Source organism: Callospermophilus lateralis, chromosome 9 (assembly GCF_048772815.1).
Source record: "Callospermophilus lateralis isolate mCalLat2 chromosome 9, mCalLat2.hap1, whole genome shotgun sequence".
Taxonomy (NCBI): Eukaryota; Metazoa; Chordata; class Mammalia; order Rodentia; family Sciuridae; genus Callospermophilus; species Callospermophilus lateralis.
This window is the reverse complement of record NC_135313.1, coordinates 37,534,066-37,551,062: the sequence shown is the minus strand read 5'-3', so window position 1 is coordinate 37,551,062 and position 16,997 is coordinate 37,534,066. Positions and strand designations below refer to the sequence as shown.

The window sequence follows — 16,997 nt, the reverse complement described above, 5'->3', positions numbered from 1 at the left end:
GGGGAAAAAAAGGCAAAGATTAAATCATTTCTTGCTCCCCCGCCCCCTTTTTTTTTGTGGTGCTGGGGATTGAACCCAGGGTCTTGTGCATGCAAGGCAAGTACTCTACCAATGGAGCTATATACCCAACCCTCTTTCTTTCTCTTGAACTTTGTATTTATTTAGTCATCATAAAGACTTAAAAATCTGATTTGAAGTAAAGACAAAAATGCCTATAAAGGAGCATAAATTAATTCAATCTTAGGTTCTCTTAGTCACTACCCACCTACCAGCAACAACAACAGAAAATTTAGGAACAAATTTCAAATTAATTTATTTTGGTGGAGGGGACTCAAGTAGATAAATATTCTATAGCCTGAATATAGTTAGAGAAAGTGTGGGGAGGAAGCAGAGAAGAGATCCAGAGAGAAGAAAACAACAAAAGCCCTTCTTTGCTATATGAGATAGGCTAACAATATTTCTTTGGAAGAGCAAAATGTAAGCAGGTAATCTGGAAAAGCAACTAGTGATATTTGGTATTTGGTAGAAATGATTCTTACCCAATTTACTACGGAAATTGCTTCTGGTTCACAGACAACTTGAGTCAATTAAGATGTATTATGCAATTAAGTCATGGAATAACAAAAATTGCTAAGTACTTACCCTCCTGCAGCAGCAGCATGAAGGCACGTTCTTCCAAATTTATCTGGGGTGTCTATTTCAAAGCCTGCAGACAGCACGTGCTCATTACTAAACAAGGATACTATGCTATACTTTTGTCCTAGTTAAACCACAAGAAACATTGCAGAGACAGAAAAATCAGTTAGTAGGAAAACCAGAAAGCAAGCAATTGTAGTCAGAAAGAGGTTGTCATGGAAACGAATGGTAACTGCTCAAGCTTGGCAATTTTATAGGAAGAACCGTGAAGTCAAGAAGGATTTATTTTCACATCAGCCCTGGGTGAACCACAGCCCCAGTTTTCAATCCCAGGATAGAAATTTATGAAACCAATTTGAGATAAGTAGGGCAATAGACAGGCAGACAGAACACATGGAGAAAACATGGAAGGCAAAGGAGTAATCCTAACATGTAGGAATAGATATTTTCTTAAGTGTATTCCAACCTTTCTGTTGGTTTAAGATTTGGGAAACAGGCTTTCATGCAGAGATTATTTTTAAACATGCCAGAAGCAGAGAAAGCAAAATCAACTAAAGGTAAACTACTTAAAGGGGAAAATTGCCTTTGGAATATCTGATGCATGAATTAATGAACAATCTTCGCCTTGCAGACCTCTACCATTTTTGAAAGCCAAGGAACTTCTTAATATATGGAGATTGGTAAAAGTGATGAAAAGCATAATTTGCAAAGCTCCACAGTAGAAATAATTTCTTGATTCCAAACAGTCTCATGATAAAAAAAAAATAAATATGAGATGTGGGTGGAGGGAAATTGGCCTTAGCGATTTTATACTGCCCATCAAGAAAGGAGGTAACATGATATTTTCTCCCACTAAAATGTAGGGGATTTGACCATTTTCCTTTGCTGAAAATATTGAATGTTAAGCTACCATTTTAAGTCTCAAAGATGTTTTCTTTTCCTATAGCTTAAATGTCCTGGCCATGCCTGCCTCTTTCTCGTTTCAGATTTCAAGCATTAACTTGAAAATCAAATGAGACTTTCAATCGGGGGCAGGAATATTGACATTAAACAGGTTCAACTCCAAGCATATCTGGGAGCTGTCACATGCAGTTAGAACCACCTCATCCTGCCAAGTCAGCTGTTTACATGAAGCACAGGTAGCCACTCACTCAGTCCAGACACCTGACGCCACGCGATTCATGTACGGGACACACTAAGCCTCATCTCTGGCAATGGATTTACTTACCGGATGATAACAACTTTCTGCAGCAGTCAGAGTGAGCATTTAGGGCAGCTAAATGTAAGGGGAACATGCTATGGATTCCACACCTGAGGAGGAAAAAAGAACAACAACAGAGCAGCTCATGACAACAGATCTTAAGATACACGCAGATCACCCTTCTAGAAATTCTCTGACACAGGAGCTCTTGGCTGAGATAATTTTGTAATTCTTTGATTCAATAAATAATGATGCAATCATTTTCTTTTTTTAATATTTATTTTTTAGTTGTATACAATACCTTTATCTTGTTTGTTTTTTATGTGGTGCTGAGGATCGAACCCAGGGCCTCGCACATGCTAGGTGAGTGCTCTACCGCTGAGCCACAACCCCAGCCCGATGCAATCATTTTCTACCTTAAAATAATAAAATCCTGGATCTGAATGAGAATTAAAAGCCTCTAATCATAGAAATATATATTTTTAAGAAAATCTGTTTCACATAAACAAATATTTTTAAAAATTAATTTCCTTCCTGTTTTGTTCAGTTTAGTGGCTTAAGTCTCATTCATCCATTCACTCATGCATCTCCAGGACACTTTCTAAGTATCAGATACTATGCTAAGAGCTCGAAATAACAGTGCTGGGCAAGATACACTCTCAATGTTGAAAAACACTTGTTTTATTCTTTGATTTGATAAAACAAATACTTATTATTGGCCCATGAGGTGATGAGCACTTTAAGAGTTAATAATAAAATTATTATTGAAAATAAAATTTTCTACAGGAATAAAATCTAATGTTTACCTTTTTCCAGTTAAATTCTATCTTTCTAATAAGACTTTTTTTTTTTATGTTACACATTAACCCACACCACTACACAAAAACACAGCTAGGAGTGACAAACATTACTTTGGGTATATTTTATAAGCCTATCATATTTTTCCCAAAAGAATAGCAGAAGGAGTCTAGAAAATAACTCATTAGATTGACCCCCACCATAACAGTCCTCGGGATGATCCTTTAAGGGACAGGCAGCCTTCTGATGGCAGCACTTTCTGATTTCCGAATTAAATCCTCTTCTTCCTCTTCCCTACCACCTCTCCTTGAACAAGGACCCAAAGCCACATGCTGAATCACAGTTCATTACAGAATCACAAGGTGGCTCCTGTGTGCTCATAGCAATTATCATGTTGGTGACCATTTCCCACAACATCTCATTTTAATCAAATAATACATTTCAGATTTTAAAAACCCTCTACATAACATGAGCAACTATGGGACTATGGCTATCTACACCCTGCAGCATTAATTACCTAAGTTTCTTCTCTGAAACAAGGTGGCCCTTTTCAGATTTCATGCTTCATAAAGAAACAGTATGATTTGAATTTGTTAAGCTTTGGTTACATAGATTTTATTTGCCATCCCAGAAGTTATTATGTGGTGTGCAAATGTGTAAAGTATATACATATCCACAGATATTTCATGGTATTCAGTGTTCTGCAAAATGTGAGTCTGTCAGCAATTAACTACCACTCCCTCTTTCCATGCTAACTTCTATTTATTAGTGTTTTTGTTCCATTTTCCCTCTGTTAGTTTTTCTTTCCCTATATGGAGATTTCCAGCTCAGTGTATATAATAGCTGGCATTCATCAAGAAATGCAATTTGCCAGTCTTCCGGGCAGTGTCATGTGGAGGAGAATTGCTTATAATTGCCTCTCTCATCATTTACAAAAAAAAAAAAAAAAAATTCTGAAAAGCAATTGCATCAGCGATGACCTTGGTGCTCCTGAAAAGGAAAAGGGAGTTGGGGGATGGGGGGGAAAGATTTTCCTTATATATTGTTATTTATATTGTTCCCTCTTTATTTAACAGACACATATTATTTTTTTTAAAAAAAATGTATAACATGTTTTAAAGCACCTAAGTGGAATTTTAAGCTAGTATAATTTTACCTAGCCATTTTATTTGTTTTGGGGAATAAAATGTTAAAAATTTGTGATTCAATATCTCTGGACTTTTAGAAAAGGAAAATGAATAGGAGAGCTTCAAGTTCCTGAAAGAACATACTTGAAATCAAGGACTGGATTTAAGATTTCTTTGAACCTACCTCATTCTTGAAATACATACACACATTAACACACACGCACAAGACATCACATATACATTTTTATAAAATATATCTTTACATAAAAGAACACAAGCAAAAGAGAAAATAGCATCAAAGTCTGTAAGAAGCCAATTGAGAAAAACAAAAAGTGACAAGTTTAACAGCAGCAACACTGCAATATATCCCATAAAGTTCATTACCAATACTTGTCATTAATCTTGCCACCTTACCCTGTCTTTGGGTAATTCATTATACCCTACATTAGCTAATTATTCCATTGTTTTCAATTTACTTACAAAAGAGATATAGAATTACTCTAATTTAAAATTTCCAGCACAAATTCTGCTTAGTACACATTTTTTATTCTACTGTTAATAAAGTCACTACCTCAGTGTAGGTTTTGAAAATGTAGTTGTGTAGACTCAAGTACTATTGGCATTTGAACTTGAATATGATACTATGGTTCAAATAGTGAAACTAAATATCAAGTCATAATTGGAAAAAAAGAGAAAAGCAGAATTTAGAATCTCAGAATCTTGTCAGAAATTATCCATACATTTCAAAATAAAACTACTTCTTTGTTGTCATGAAATAAGACTGCTTATCAAGGAAGGATTATAAAACCTTTAGTAAGAAAATTAGGACTTGGCTGTCTTAGTCAAATAAAAAGCATCGCTCCTATTTCATCAGGTATACATCAAGGCCCATCAAGAAAAAAGGTGCCAAAGAACCCTAAAGTTAACATGCATGAGTTACAGGAAAGAGACCAATTCCAGTTAAATTGCTACATTTATTTGACAAGTCATAAAATTAATGGAACCCATTTGTATTTAGCTATTTCTAATTTGGCTGTTAGCTGGCATCTCCTACCCAGTTATTTCAGAATAAATGAGGTCTGAAAGACTGTCCTTGTGGAGAGCTATCAGAGGTGAAAAAAAGGCATTTGTGCCACTAGAATATGGGTTCTTTTATGGCTTCTCCTTCCTAACCCTCTCTTTTCTAGAGTCTTTCCTCTTGGCTGTGTGGAAGAGAACACTGTAATTGAGGTGTTGGGGTCAGAAACTTTGGGTTTGAGTTCCACTTTTGCTACTTGCTAACTCTTTGATTTTTGGCAAGTATATAATGATTCCCTCATCAGGAAAATAAAGACAATTACAGCGTCTGAATTATAGAACAATTGGAAGGACTCGTTGGGATAATGTACTCCAAGTGCTAGAGCATCTGGCATGTGGTAAGCCTTTACCATCCATGTTAATATTATCACTACCCTTGTGATTATTATTTCAAGGGGTAATCATCAGTCTGAGTGTTAAAGGTGCAATCAGGTTGTGCTTTCTTAAGATCAGGTGTATGACTCCTTAGAAGCCAAGAATGAATGTGATTAGTCAGCATTTCTATTATTTTTCCATCTTTCTAAATATCTTACAACATTTATCTCACAAATCTTCTAGGGAAGAAGGATTGGTTTAGTTTTGCTCACTGAATGGGTAAGACAAAAACATATCCTAAATTTAGAATAGGATGATTTTTATGATTTTTACTTGAATTGTCAGCCTAAATCTAAAAATCAAGCTTCTTATGAATTTTATCTATGCCAGTCTAGATATTTCTTATGTTCTACTAAGTGACAGGCATTTGTGTTTCTCTGCCAACAACGGGATCTGTCTGATCATTGCTATTTGTAATCTATAGGCATTTTCATTGATTCCTTTAGAATAAATCCAAATACTCTAACATGGCCGGAAAGACCCTTTCTGGATCTGGCCGTTGTCCAACCTATGAGTATTCTAGAATCTCAGTGAATGTCTTTCCTTTCCCCACAAGAACTAGGCTCTGTCCTGACCCTACTCAGCATCTGTTCTGAGTCAAACTGCAGGAAGTACTCTGACTTAAAGTTCAGAGAATTGAAAAGAAAAACCAAAAATATTTCAATCAAGAGCTGAAAATAAGTTTTTTTTCTTTTAATAGCCCACCTGGGGATGCTGTGACAGTTAAGTGTACCCCCTTGGAGTGGTGCCTGGCACAGGTAAAGCACTAATGAGCATTTTCTACTACAGTATTGTCAAACTGTGCAATCAACACGAATGCTAGTGTTTTCTGTTTGCATATATATATATATTTTTTTAATATATATTTTTTATTTTTAGTTGTAGCTGCACACAATACCTTTATTTTTATGTAATGCTAAGGATCAAAGCCAGGGCCTTGCACTAGCTTTGCTAGGCAAATGCTCTACCACTGAGCCCCAGCCCCTGTTTGCATATATTTTATAATTTTAAAGAATTGCTGATATATCGGTGTCAAAAGCCAAAGGAATTTACATTTATTATACTTATACATATTCAAGTAACATCATAAAAAAAATAAGCCTAAATTGAGGACCTAAAATACTCTATCAAAGCTTAATTATTGCTAGTCATCCTTCAGTCTTGGTTAAACATTGCTTCTTCCTGGAAGCCCACCCTAGTCTTGCCAGGCAGGATATGATGTCCCAGATATGTTTTCCGGGTCCCAGAGGCACTGGCAATTGCTTTGATGTCACACTCTTAGCATAACTGTGATTGTTTGTTTAAATCCCCCAGCCCATGGATTATAAATTCCTTCAGGGTAGGGACCTCTTCAACCCAGAACCTGGCACCACGAGTGACACTTAACAGGCTCTCCACGAATAATTGATGAATGTGTGCCAGAGCCAGTTATCTGCATAACTATAGCATCACAAATCCGCTGCAGTGGAGGCAGGAAAAGACCTGGGAGCACCCGTGGTGAGGTGGAAGGCAAATTAAAATCCTAGAGACCAGAGCCCCACACTTAACAGAGGCGAAGAAGAAAACCAAAGGGCTCTGAGGCCACATAAAGTCCCATGAGCACTGAGTCATGCTGCAGAAAGTGCCCTGACTTCAAGTTCAGAGAAGCAGAGAAGAAAACAAACAAACAAAAGAACATTCTAACTGAGGGCTGAAAATGACATTCAACTTAGTCCACAAGAAAATAATGATGATAAAACTTCTACAAAAAACTTTTAATATACATTTGGCCATATTGATTCTGAATGGAGATGGGGCATTTTAATAAATTTGATTAGTTAATTTATTTATAGAAGGAAAAGCCTGTTTTCCTCCTCTTTATTAAGTTATGCTACATAAATCAAAAAGGACCCAGAGATTTTCTGAGGGGCTTTTAGCAAATTAACCTCCTCCAATTACTTTCACTTTTTTTTTTTAAGTTGTCAATGGATCTTTGTTTTATTTATTTATATGCAGTACTAAGAATCAAACCCAATGCCTCACATATTTTAGGCAAGTGCTCTACCAGTGAGCCACAACCCCAATCCCTCCCCTTCATTTTAATATTCCTTCTAAGGTGGATTTCCTTCTCTTGCACATAGAAGCACAAACACAGACACACGTACACACTCACTGAACCAATGTCGCACAGCATATTCTAAGATATCTCCAGACATACTGTGACAAAAGAAAGCAGACATGGCTTATTAAGGTTGGGACAAGGTTTTCTTTGTCTCTGTCCCTTGGACACAGCACAGCCAAAAGAAGGAAAGGCCACTTGAACAAAAATGTCATTTCCAAGGCACTTAACTATATGGTGTGTTTGCACAAATTGAAAGCAAAATAATTACAAGGAAATAAACTTTGTATTTATTGAATACATTTTTGGGGGGGGAATTTTAATTAAATATCAGTCCCAGTTTATGTTTATCTATAAAATGGATGCAAATGGATGGCAAAAACTTTCCCAATAACCTAAAGTTGAAGGAAACATACTACTGAAAATATTGGCACATGACAGGTAAAGCTGGTTGTAGGTATTTTACTTCTGCTTAATTAACACTGAGCAGTTCTGATCTCTGGCTTTGGATTGGGCCCTGGCTGAGAACTTCAGAAACTGGGAAGGGCCTCCTAAATCCACACTCTTGCCACAAAACTCAGCTGGCCTCTTTTAGGGACTACTATAATAGTCAAGCCAAGAAGGGCCTTGGCTTACAGTGGGTTCCTATCTCTTCTAGAAGAGACATCCTGCTGCTGATACTATTTGTTCAGCATTTCCCTCCTCTGCAGGCCCTTAGCCTCCTCCTTAGCCCAAGACCTCATCGTTTCCTCCTGGGACATTTGCTAGAGTCTGCAAATGTCTGCCAATGATCTCTGTCTGGACAGCCTCCAGAACGTCTGGATGCCTAATCACAATGATCTTTCTTATACACAAATGGGATCATCAGACACAGCTAGCCCCACCCACTTACAATTCCTTAGCAGCTTCCGATGCCTCAGAATGGAATCCAGTTCCTTGGCAGGACATGCAAGATCCCTTGAGATGAGGCTCTTCTTGCCTTTCTACCTCATTTCTTCCTACCTCCCCACACATCAGAGCACCCACTTTAGAAATTTGCTTTTACCACATTCATATACTTGTGTCTTTATCAAGGCTGTTTCTTATTCAGGGAAGGTCCTTCCTTGCTTTTTCCTCTCTTTCTACCCTACCATTCTGTCCACCTGAAAAACTCGTATGCATCCTTCCTTTTGCTGAAATGTCAACTCTTGTGGGGGACCCAGATAGTGTTTCTCAAACTCTGTGAACCACAGCCAGGTCAAAACCTCCATTATAACAAACCTTATAGTACTGTAGTCATCTGCTTTTGTTCTATCTCTGCCACTAGACTGGGGAGCCCAGAAGGTCATTAGAACCCAGTTCAACTTAATGTTGAACTGATGAAGGTAAAGCACTATATAGCACCAGAGTGTACCATATAATTCTCCATATAATTCACTTTAAGCCTAGGACACCAGGTCCTCTGTGAACCTGATTTAAAACTCAAGTTGTGATCCCATCACAACTTCCCTGGACCATTTAAATTCTGGTTCATTTTCAAGCAAGATTTTCAATTCTGTTGCACAACATTTGACAAATAAACAGAATTCCTAATATATGCTGCCCTCATGTTCTTCTAAAAATTCAGTCATTGTTTATTATCCACAGTCTATGTGACGAAGGCTAAACTCTACATTTGGGCATTTAAAGTCCTCTTTAATTTGGTTCTATCACATATTATTAAGTAATAAAATAATAGTTAACATTTATTGGTAGCTTACTATGGGCCACATACCGGTCAAAGAGCTTTTCAAATGGATTATCTTTTTAATAACCCTAATAGATATATTTATATATCTCATATAGATCTTACCATATACCAGAAAGCTTAATTAGTAATTAAATCATTTAATCTTCATAACAAACCTATAGATAGGTACTATTATTACTCCTATTTTTCAAATGAGGAAGCCGAAGCACAGAGGGATTGTACAATGGGCTCAAAAGTGAGACAGTCTCCCTGGACTGGAGCCCAGGGAGAGCCCAGCAAACCTGGACAGAGCACAGCATTGTCACATACCTCTACTCTGGAGGCAACCACTTTTCCTCCTCGGGTGCTCCTGTTTTCCCTCTTGTGTGGGCTGGCTGCCGCCTTCTACTACACTCAGATGACCCTCATCCTCCAGAGCCTATTAAGACTCGTCTGCTCCTTGAAGCCTTTTCAGAAACCTTTGCCAGTCTTGTGTTTTCCCCCTCCTCTCTATGTTCTGTTTTTTTTTTTTTTTTTTTATTTATTTATTTTAGTTTTCGGCAGACACAACATCTTTGTTTGTATGTGGTGCTGAGGATCGAACCCGGGCCGCACGCATGCCAGGCGCGCGGGCTACCGCTTGAGCCACATCCCCAGCCCTCCTCTCTATGTTCTACAGCATATGTACCAAACATTTTGCCACTCAAGTCCTTTTCCATTCATGACCTTGTAATATAGACTATTTTGTATAGTTATTTGTCCTAAGTGAATTTTGGTCCCCAACAAAATTATGAGTACCTTATAGACACAATCTGGTAACTTCTTCTGAAATACGCCCCCCCAGGACCTGGCACTGTGACAGAACTATGTGGTGGCTTTCTATATTTATATTGAACTATATGTACAATGAAGTAGGTCCCTCCTTTCCTATGTGATAGATGAACTCAATTGTACTCCATAATCATCACAAAAAAACTAAGCAAAAATCCTGAAGAAATTTCAAATTTGTCCAATTTTTTTTTCCTGTTAGGTTAACATTGAGCATTGGAAAAAACAGAAGAAAATTTGAAAGCAGAGTTAGGAATCGAGATCAAGATTCCTTAGTTGAAACCACTGGAAAGGGCCTCGTTCTGATGTAGCTGAAAAATAAAATGATTCTTCCCTGCGACTGTCATTAAAGTCACTTAATTTATTTCAAATTTAATTTGTGGTTAGTCTAATAGTACAGATCCACCTTAATCTGACAAATAGGGACACTCCACAAGCAGCAGCACCCCTTTGGCAGCATGCCTGTGTGTGACAATGACACCACTGTATTTTGCAGTAACCTACTTGGCAGTGTCAGCTCCACTGGTTATTAAGGTGTTGATCAAAAGCTCATGACCGTATCTTGCAGCCACATGGAGAGGAGTGTTGCCATCCTTATCCACACAGTCAATTTCACCTCCTGAAAGAGAGATTTTAATTCAGCATAACACAAGGAATCAGGCGGATTCAGTTACTTCATTCTTGCTAATCACTCATGTCAGCCAGATGTTGAATTTCTTTTCTACTCCACTGTGCATATCTGCTTTCAAGTACAAGAATATTTTTTAAGAACACAAGTCACTATCTGAAGTGGCAGTAGCACTATTTCTGCAGAGAGAGAAGTCTACTAGAAATGCTTTGTAAAAATATCTGTCCAGGGTTGGGGCTGTAACTCAGTGGTAGAGTGCTTGCCTTGCATGTGGAAGGCACTGGGTTCCATCCTCAGCACCACAGAAAACTAAAATAAAGGTATTGTGTCCATCTACAACTAAAAAAAAAAAAAAAAATTATAAATCTGTCCATATTGTTTTATTTAAAGATCTTACAAGATTTCTGCTCTAAATAAACAATAAAATCAAATTCCATAAAATGTAACTCTGAAGATATTTAATTTCAATTAAAAAATTAAAGACCTATGGAAATTTCATGTTAAAGCATAAGAACTAAAAAGAACACAGAGATAAAGAAAAAATTCCCATGTGGTTTGATTATTTAACTTAAAATATGAGTAAGTAAAAGTAAAAACATAACTACAAACTGAAAATGTCTATATATTGTAGCTATCAAGTTAATTATAATTCTTTTAATATAATTTTTCATCCTATTTTATTTTTGTCTCCTTTTCTCCCAACTTTTAATTATTTCACATTTATTTTTTGTTATTGTTGTTGTAGTTGGACACAATACCTATTTTTTATTAATTTATTTTCATGTGGTGCTGAGGATTGAACTCAGGGTCTCACACGTGCTAGGCGAGCACTCTATAGCTGAGCCACAACCCCAGCCCCTTAATTTCACATTTCTTTCTCTCCCATTTTCATGTGTGTATATGTGAGTATGAATAAATATAATTGATCAATTATTTGAGGAACCATTTCAAAATAAGTTAGACATCATGATATTTCTCCCTAAGAATGTTTTTCCTAAGAGCAAGCACATTCTCACACATAAACACATTCTCTATTATATTCAAGAAATTTAACACTGGTATAATTCTATGTAATGTACAGTGTATATTCTAATTTCTTCAGTTGTCCCCCAAGTATACTTTATAGTTGTTTGGTTGTTGTTTAAATATGAGAACCAATCAAGGACTCTGCAGTTGGTTGTATCTTTAATTTCTATTAATCTAAAATAATCCTCCTGCCTTTTGTTTTCTTAAAACAAATAAACGGTGATATATAAATTTATATATATAATTTATATGACATATAACTATATATTATTTGTTTATTTATCTATTTATTTATCTATCTATTTATTTATTTATGTTGCCAGGAATTGACTCAGGAGCACTCAACCACTGAGCCACATCCCTAGCCCTATTTTGTGTTTTATTTAGGGACAGGGTCTCACTGAGTTGCTTAGCACCCCATTTTTGCTGAGGCTGACTTTGAACTCCCCATCCTCCTGCCTCAGGCTCCCCAGCCACTAGGATTACAGGCATGTGCCACGACACCTGGCAAAATTTATAATCTATAAATATTATGAATAAATGGTGATTTTTGGAGACCAAATCAGGTTGTGTAGGACGTTCTGCCTTCTGGAGTTGCCTGGGGGTTTTCTCATTATTAGATTTGGGCTAAATATTTTAGCAAGAATGCCATTGAGCTGATGAGTACCTGCCACCACATCTCAGCACACACCAAGGTTGAGTTATTCTATTGCTGGGTGATACCAAGTTTGATTATTAACAATGGGCACAGAGTTTCAGGATGGAAAGGAGGAAAAGTTCTGTAAATGGTTGGTGCTGATGACTGAACAACAATGTGAATGCACTTAATGCAACTGAACTGTTAATTCTTAAAAATGATAAATTATAGATTATGTATATTGTACTTCAATTATTTTTTTTTTGATTATTTGATTAAGATGGTGCCAGGCCTGGGGATGTAGCTCAGTGGTAGAGCACCTGCCTAGCAAGTGTGGCCTTGGGTAACATCCCCAGCATTGCAAAAAAAAAAAAAAAAGAAGGAAAGAAAGAAAGGAAGAAAGAAAGACAAACAAAAAGGTGCCTTCCAGCCTACCCCAGTACAGACAGGTCTTTCCCCTTTGTAATTTATAAGCAATTCATGTGGTGATACTTTGAGACTGTGCAAATATCCAATTCCAAACAGACTTTCCCACCATGACTTTAGCTTATACAAGGAGTACTTTGTTCAGAATTGACCTGAATTCTTTACTCTCTGTAGCTATTTTATCATTTTGGTATATAGTTAGATTCATTTAATTCTTTTTATTTTGAAAAAAAATTACTAGGTTTGATTTATTTTACTAATATGTAAAACATTTACACATTTCAAAAGTCAAAATTGTATTTTTAGAAAGCCTCTCACTCTCATTCCTATTTCTTCCATTTCATCCCCAACCACTTCCTATAGTAACCGTTTTGTTAGTCTTGGTTTATGTGTCTGTGTTTCTCCTTTCACTTACTATATCCTGGAATTCACTCCTAGAGATCATTTCTTAGAGCTAGTCCTTCTTTTCTATAGAGCTTCATCATTTTCTATTGCATGGATGTATTAGTTTTTGCTATAATCAGGAAGATTATAGCAGGTAATAACATTAGTGTACACTGGTTCATATTGGTCAGATGCATCTTTAGCGCAAATTCATAGAAGGGACATTTCGTGACTAAAGGACAAATGAATATGTGTCTTTGACAGAGTTTGCCACATTTCTTTCTGTGCAATTCTGCACTCCAACCAGCTTGCCACAGCCTTGTCAAGTTTTTGGATATCTGCCATTTGTCGAGTGGAACCTCGGTGGAGCTTTTATTTGCATTTCTTTTATTACAATGGAAATTGGACATCTTTCCATGTATTGAAGAGCCATTTATTTTTTTCTATAAAATTTTTTTTGTGACTTTTGCCCATGTTTAAAAATATGTTTGTGTGGCCTTTTATTCCTTGATTTTTTTCCATAGCTCTTAAACATTTAGGAAATTACCAATTTGTCAGTAATACATGTCACAAGTAGTTTTTCCCAGGTTTTCATTTTTTTGTTTGTTTTATTTATGGTGTTTTTATCCTGTAGAAATATTTTTTTGCTAATATATAAGTCTTTTATTATTTGGGTATTAAGTTGTTAGAAGGGCTTTCTCTACATTCTGGTAACGAAGAAACTAGTACATGTTTTCTATACTGGAAAGGTTTCATTTGTTAGTTGAAACATCTGATTCATTTGGAGTTTATTTTGGTAATGGTGTTTTAGTTGACTGACTAAATAAATGTTCTCTAAATGCCAGAAAGAATCAAAGTCCAAGAAAAGGACCTGAACAATTCAAAGAAACAGAAAATAGATTAGCTGTTGCCAGGGACTGGAGGAGGGAGGAATGGAATGGGGAGTGACTGCTAATGGGCATGAGGTTTCCATTTGGGGTAAGGAAATGTTCTAGAATTAGATAGTGGTGACGGTTGTGCAACCTTGAAAAAATTCTAAAAATCCACTGAATTGTATGTTTTAAAAGGTCAACTTTTATGATATGTAAATTATATTTCAATTAAAAATGGAAATATCTGAAGAAACTACAGAAAAAAAAGATGAGGAAATAAAGGAGGCATAAGCACATCAAGGGACGAGGGTCACAATGTATGCTTGCCCTTATCTGAGCTAATATGCACTTGTCCTTTAATAAAGGAAAACACCCAGTATATTGGGGCAAAGAAGTAAATTATTCTGATGTTCTATTTATTGACCATTCTGTATAGGAAAAAATTTCTGCATCATTATGAAAATCTGTTAAGTTATTGAATTATCACAGCATGCTCTTAGATATCAAGTATTTTAGAGTAGGAGTTATCAGAAAATTGTGTTTCACAAAATAATCTACAAATTTCTATTAATTTTGACCATGTTTCCACTATTAATTACATTGACCTAAATAAGCAATATTAAACTAAAATATACTGTTATAAGGTATGCTAATACTATAATGTTCAGTGTGTATATCTAAACTGTGCATATATACTTATATTTTCCAGAATGAGAAATCTAAAATCCTAAGAAATGTAAAGATTATGTAAATGGCTTTGTTCAATCTAGAAAGATATGATACATTTGTTTTAAGTAACATTTCTGATTGAGATATTAATTTTCTTGTCAGACAAACTTCAGAAAATTCAGCAAAATACAAAAAGGAAGAGAGAAGTCATATAAATTTCATGATTATTCTAGATAGACAATATTAATATTCTGGAATATTTGTGTGTGTGTGTGTATGTGTGTGTGTGTGTGTGTGTGCATGTGTAAAATTTTCCCATGAGATCATAGTCTGGAAAATTTTATATCTTACTTTCTCCCTTAATGTTACATCACAACACTTTCCAGATTGTTTTTTTTTCAATTAATATAACTGTAACTGGCTCTAGAATATTAGTGTTTAGAAAATTTACTTAGCAAATGCCCAATTACTAGGCAATGAAGCTATTCCCAAATTCTTGCTATTAAGAAAAACAGAAATGAACATCTCTACAAAAAAGTTCAGATTATTTCTCTGCAACATTTTTTAGAAGAAGAACCACTGGATCACAAAAGTATGAATATTTTTTTAAGGCTCTTGATAGATAATAATATCTGAGTAGCCTTTTATTCTCATAAATTCTACTTTGGGGCGTTATGACCAACAACCTCCCAAAATTTGTTTTCAGTGAAAAATATTTATTTTCTGAAAAATATTTGTTTTACATTGGTAAAACACAGAATTAATGAAAGAGAATCTTTGCCACTAAGTGAAAATTACAAAAAATGTGTGGGCCTTGTGGAGGGAGCAAATGCTTTAAAAAGTGCCATCAGCACACAGGGAAGATCACACGCTTCCCTCTATCACCAAGACTTCTATGTGTAAGAATTCACTTGAAAGTCAATCTAGGGCACACATGGGGTGTGCAATTCAATAGCTGTTTGCAAAAGAGGTAATTCTTTCTTGACCTTGACTGTGACAGAAAGATACAAATGGCAACTTGAACCTAAAATTCTGATCTTTTTTGAAGCCTTTGCTTCTGTGGTACAATGGTTATTATCAAAACAACTTGTTCAAATAAATCGATAGTGACAGTTTCTATAAAAGTAATAATTACCTATGTGTAACTTTGTATACATTCTTCAATAAACAGAAAAATCCAAAAGCTTTACCAAGTTGCAATAAAAATTCTGGAGTTGGAGTTGGAGAACATGATGGTGGGGATCATGGGAGATTTCTTTAACGATTTCAGTTTATACTGAGCGTGTACTAATTTTATAATTGTGAAAAATAATAAAGTTAGCATTGTGAACTTCTACGGACTAAAGTGATAGCTCACTATGATCCAATTTTAGAAGAATCGAATTTAGATCAATTCATTTTTATGACTTGATGGTGGCTTTGGGGATAGGTGGCCATTTGGGCTGTATGAAATCTCAGAGCAATCTAGGGTGCAGGGATCTGTGTGAGGACTGTCCACAGCGATCGGAGAGGTTCAAACGTGGAACAGATCTGGGAAGATGGGGAGAGGATCCCTGAATTCAGAGAAGCCTTTGCCCTGAAAAACACTGTCACTACACATCCTTCCCAGCCAAAAGCCATCAAACCATTCTTAAGATGTATTGGAGTCTCCAGTTTACCAGCTTCAAGTATAAAAAAATTGAGTACAGAAAGAAAACAGTGAAAAATATCAGGAAGTGTAGAATAGAGGGTCTGAGCTGATAGTCTCTTTTTATTGTGGCTAATATCATTTTAAAAGTCAATTAAAAGCCATAGAAATATAGATAATTATCATCCCCATACACTTTTTTAAAAATATTTTTTTAGTTGTCGATAGACCTTTATTTTATTTATTTTTATGTAGTGCTGAGAATTGAACCCAGGGCCTCACACATGCTAGACAAGTGCTCTACCACTGAGCTACAATCCCAGCCCATCATAAGCTTTTGTTTTATTTAAAATACATTCCAGGAAAGCATAATAGCAGAAAAATAAAAGACAGCATATTTGTTATCTGAAAATGTTTTCTATTAAAGTAAAATCTAGATAGGTAAATTTCTATTTTATAATCACTCCATAAATCTTTCCAAGTCCACTTTATTTTTTTTATTTACATAGTACTTTATTATATTTTTATTTATAATGAATACAAGTGGCAAAAATATGTTTAGGAGGAAATATAGTTGACCTACTGATAAGTAGACAGCTTATTTTTTGGGGGAGCAAGTTTTTAGACAAGCTAGACAAACGATCCCTGCTAGCTCCAAGCTTTCAGCATGCCTCAGAAGTCAGGCAGTGTGTCCTACAAGGTGATTGAAGAGCTCAGCCAGCCTGGTAAGGCAGTGGTTCTCAAACTCTGGTACATTATGACCACCTGGAGAACTTTGTAAGGAACCCCAATGCCAGTGCTGCTCTCCAGTCCAATTAAATTAGAAAGCCTAGGAGGGGGAGCCAGGCATTAATATTTCTTAAAAGATCCAAGTGATTCC

General features: G+C 35.9%; 1 protein-coding gene across 4 annotated transcripts in view; it reads right to left on the bottom strand.

The window, feature by feature from the left end:
• The window catches only part of Ankrd44 (ankyrin repeat domain 44), a 295,099-nt gene that overhangs the window by 89,775 nt on the left and 188,327 nt on the right, over window positions 1–16,997 (bottom strand). For all 4 annotated transcript variants that reach the window (XM_076865519.2, XM_076865521.2, XM_076865520.2 and 1 more), the window contains exons 10-12: window positions 10,353–10,467; window positions 1,865–1,947; window positions 643–706 (exon numbers count right to left, since the gene is read on the bottom strand). In XM_076865519.2, coding sequence (XP_076721634.1) covers window positions 643–706; window positions 1,865–1,947; window positions 10,353–10,467 — 262 coding nt within the window. The remainder of the gene's footprint in view (window positions 1–642; window positions 707–1,864; window positions 1,948–10,352; window positions 10,468–16,997) is intronic.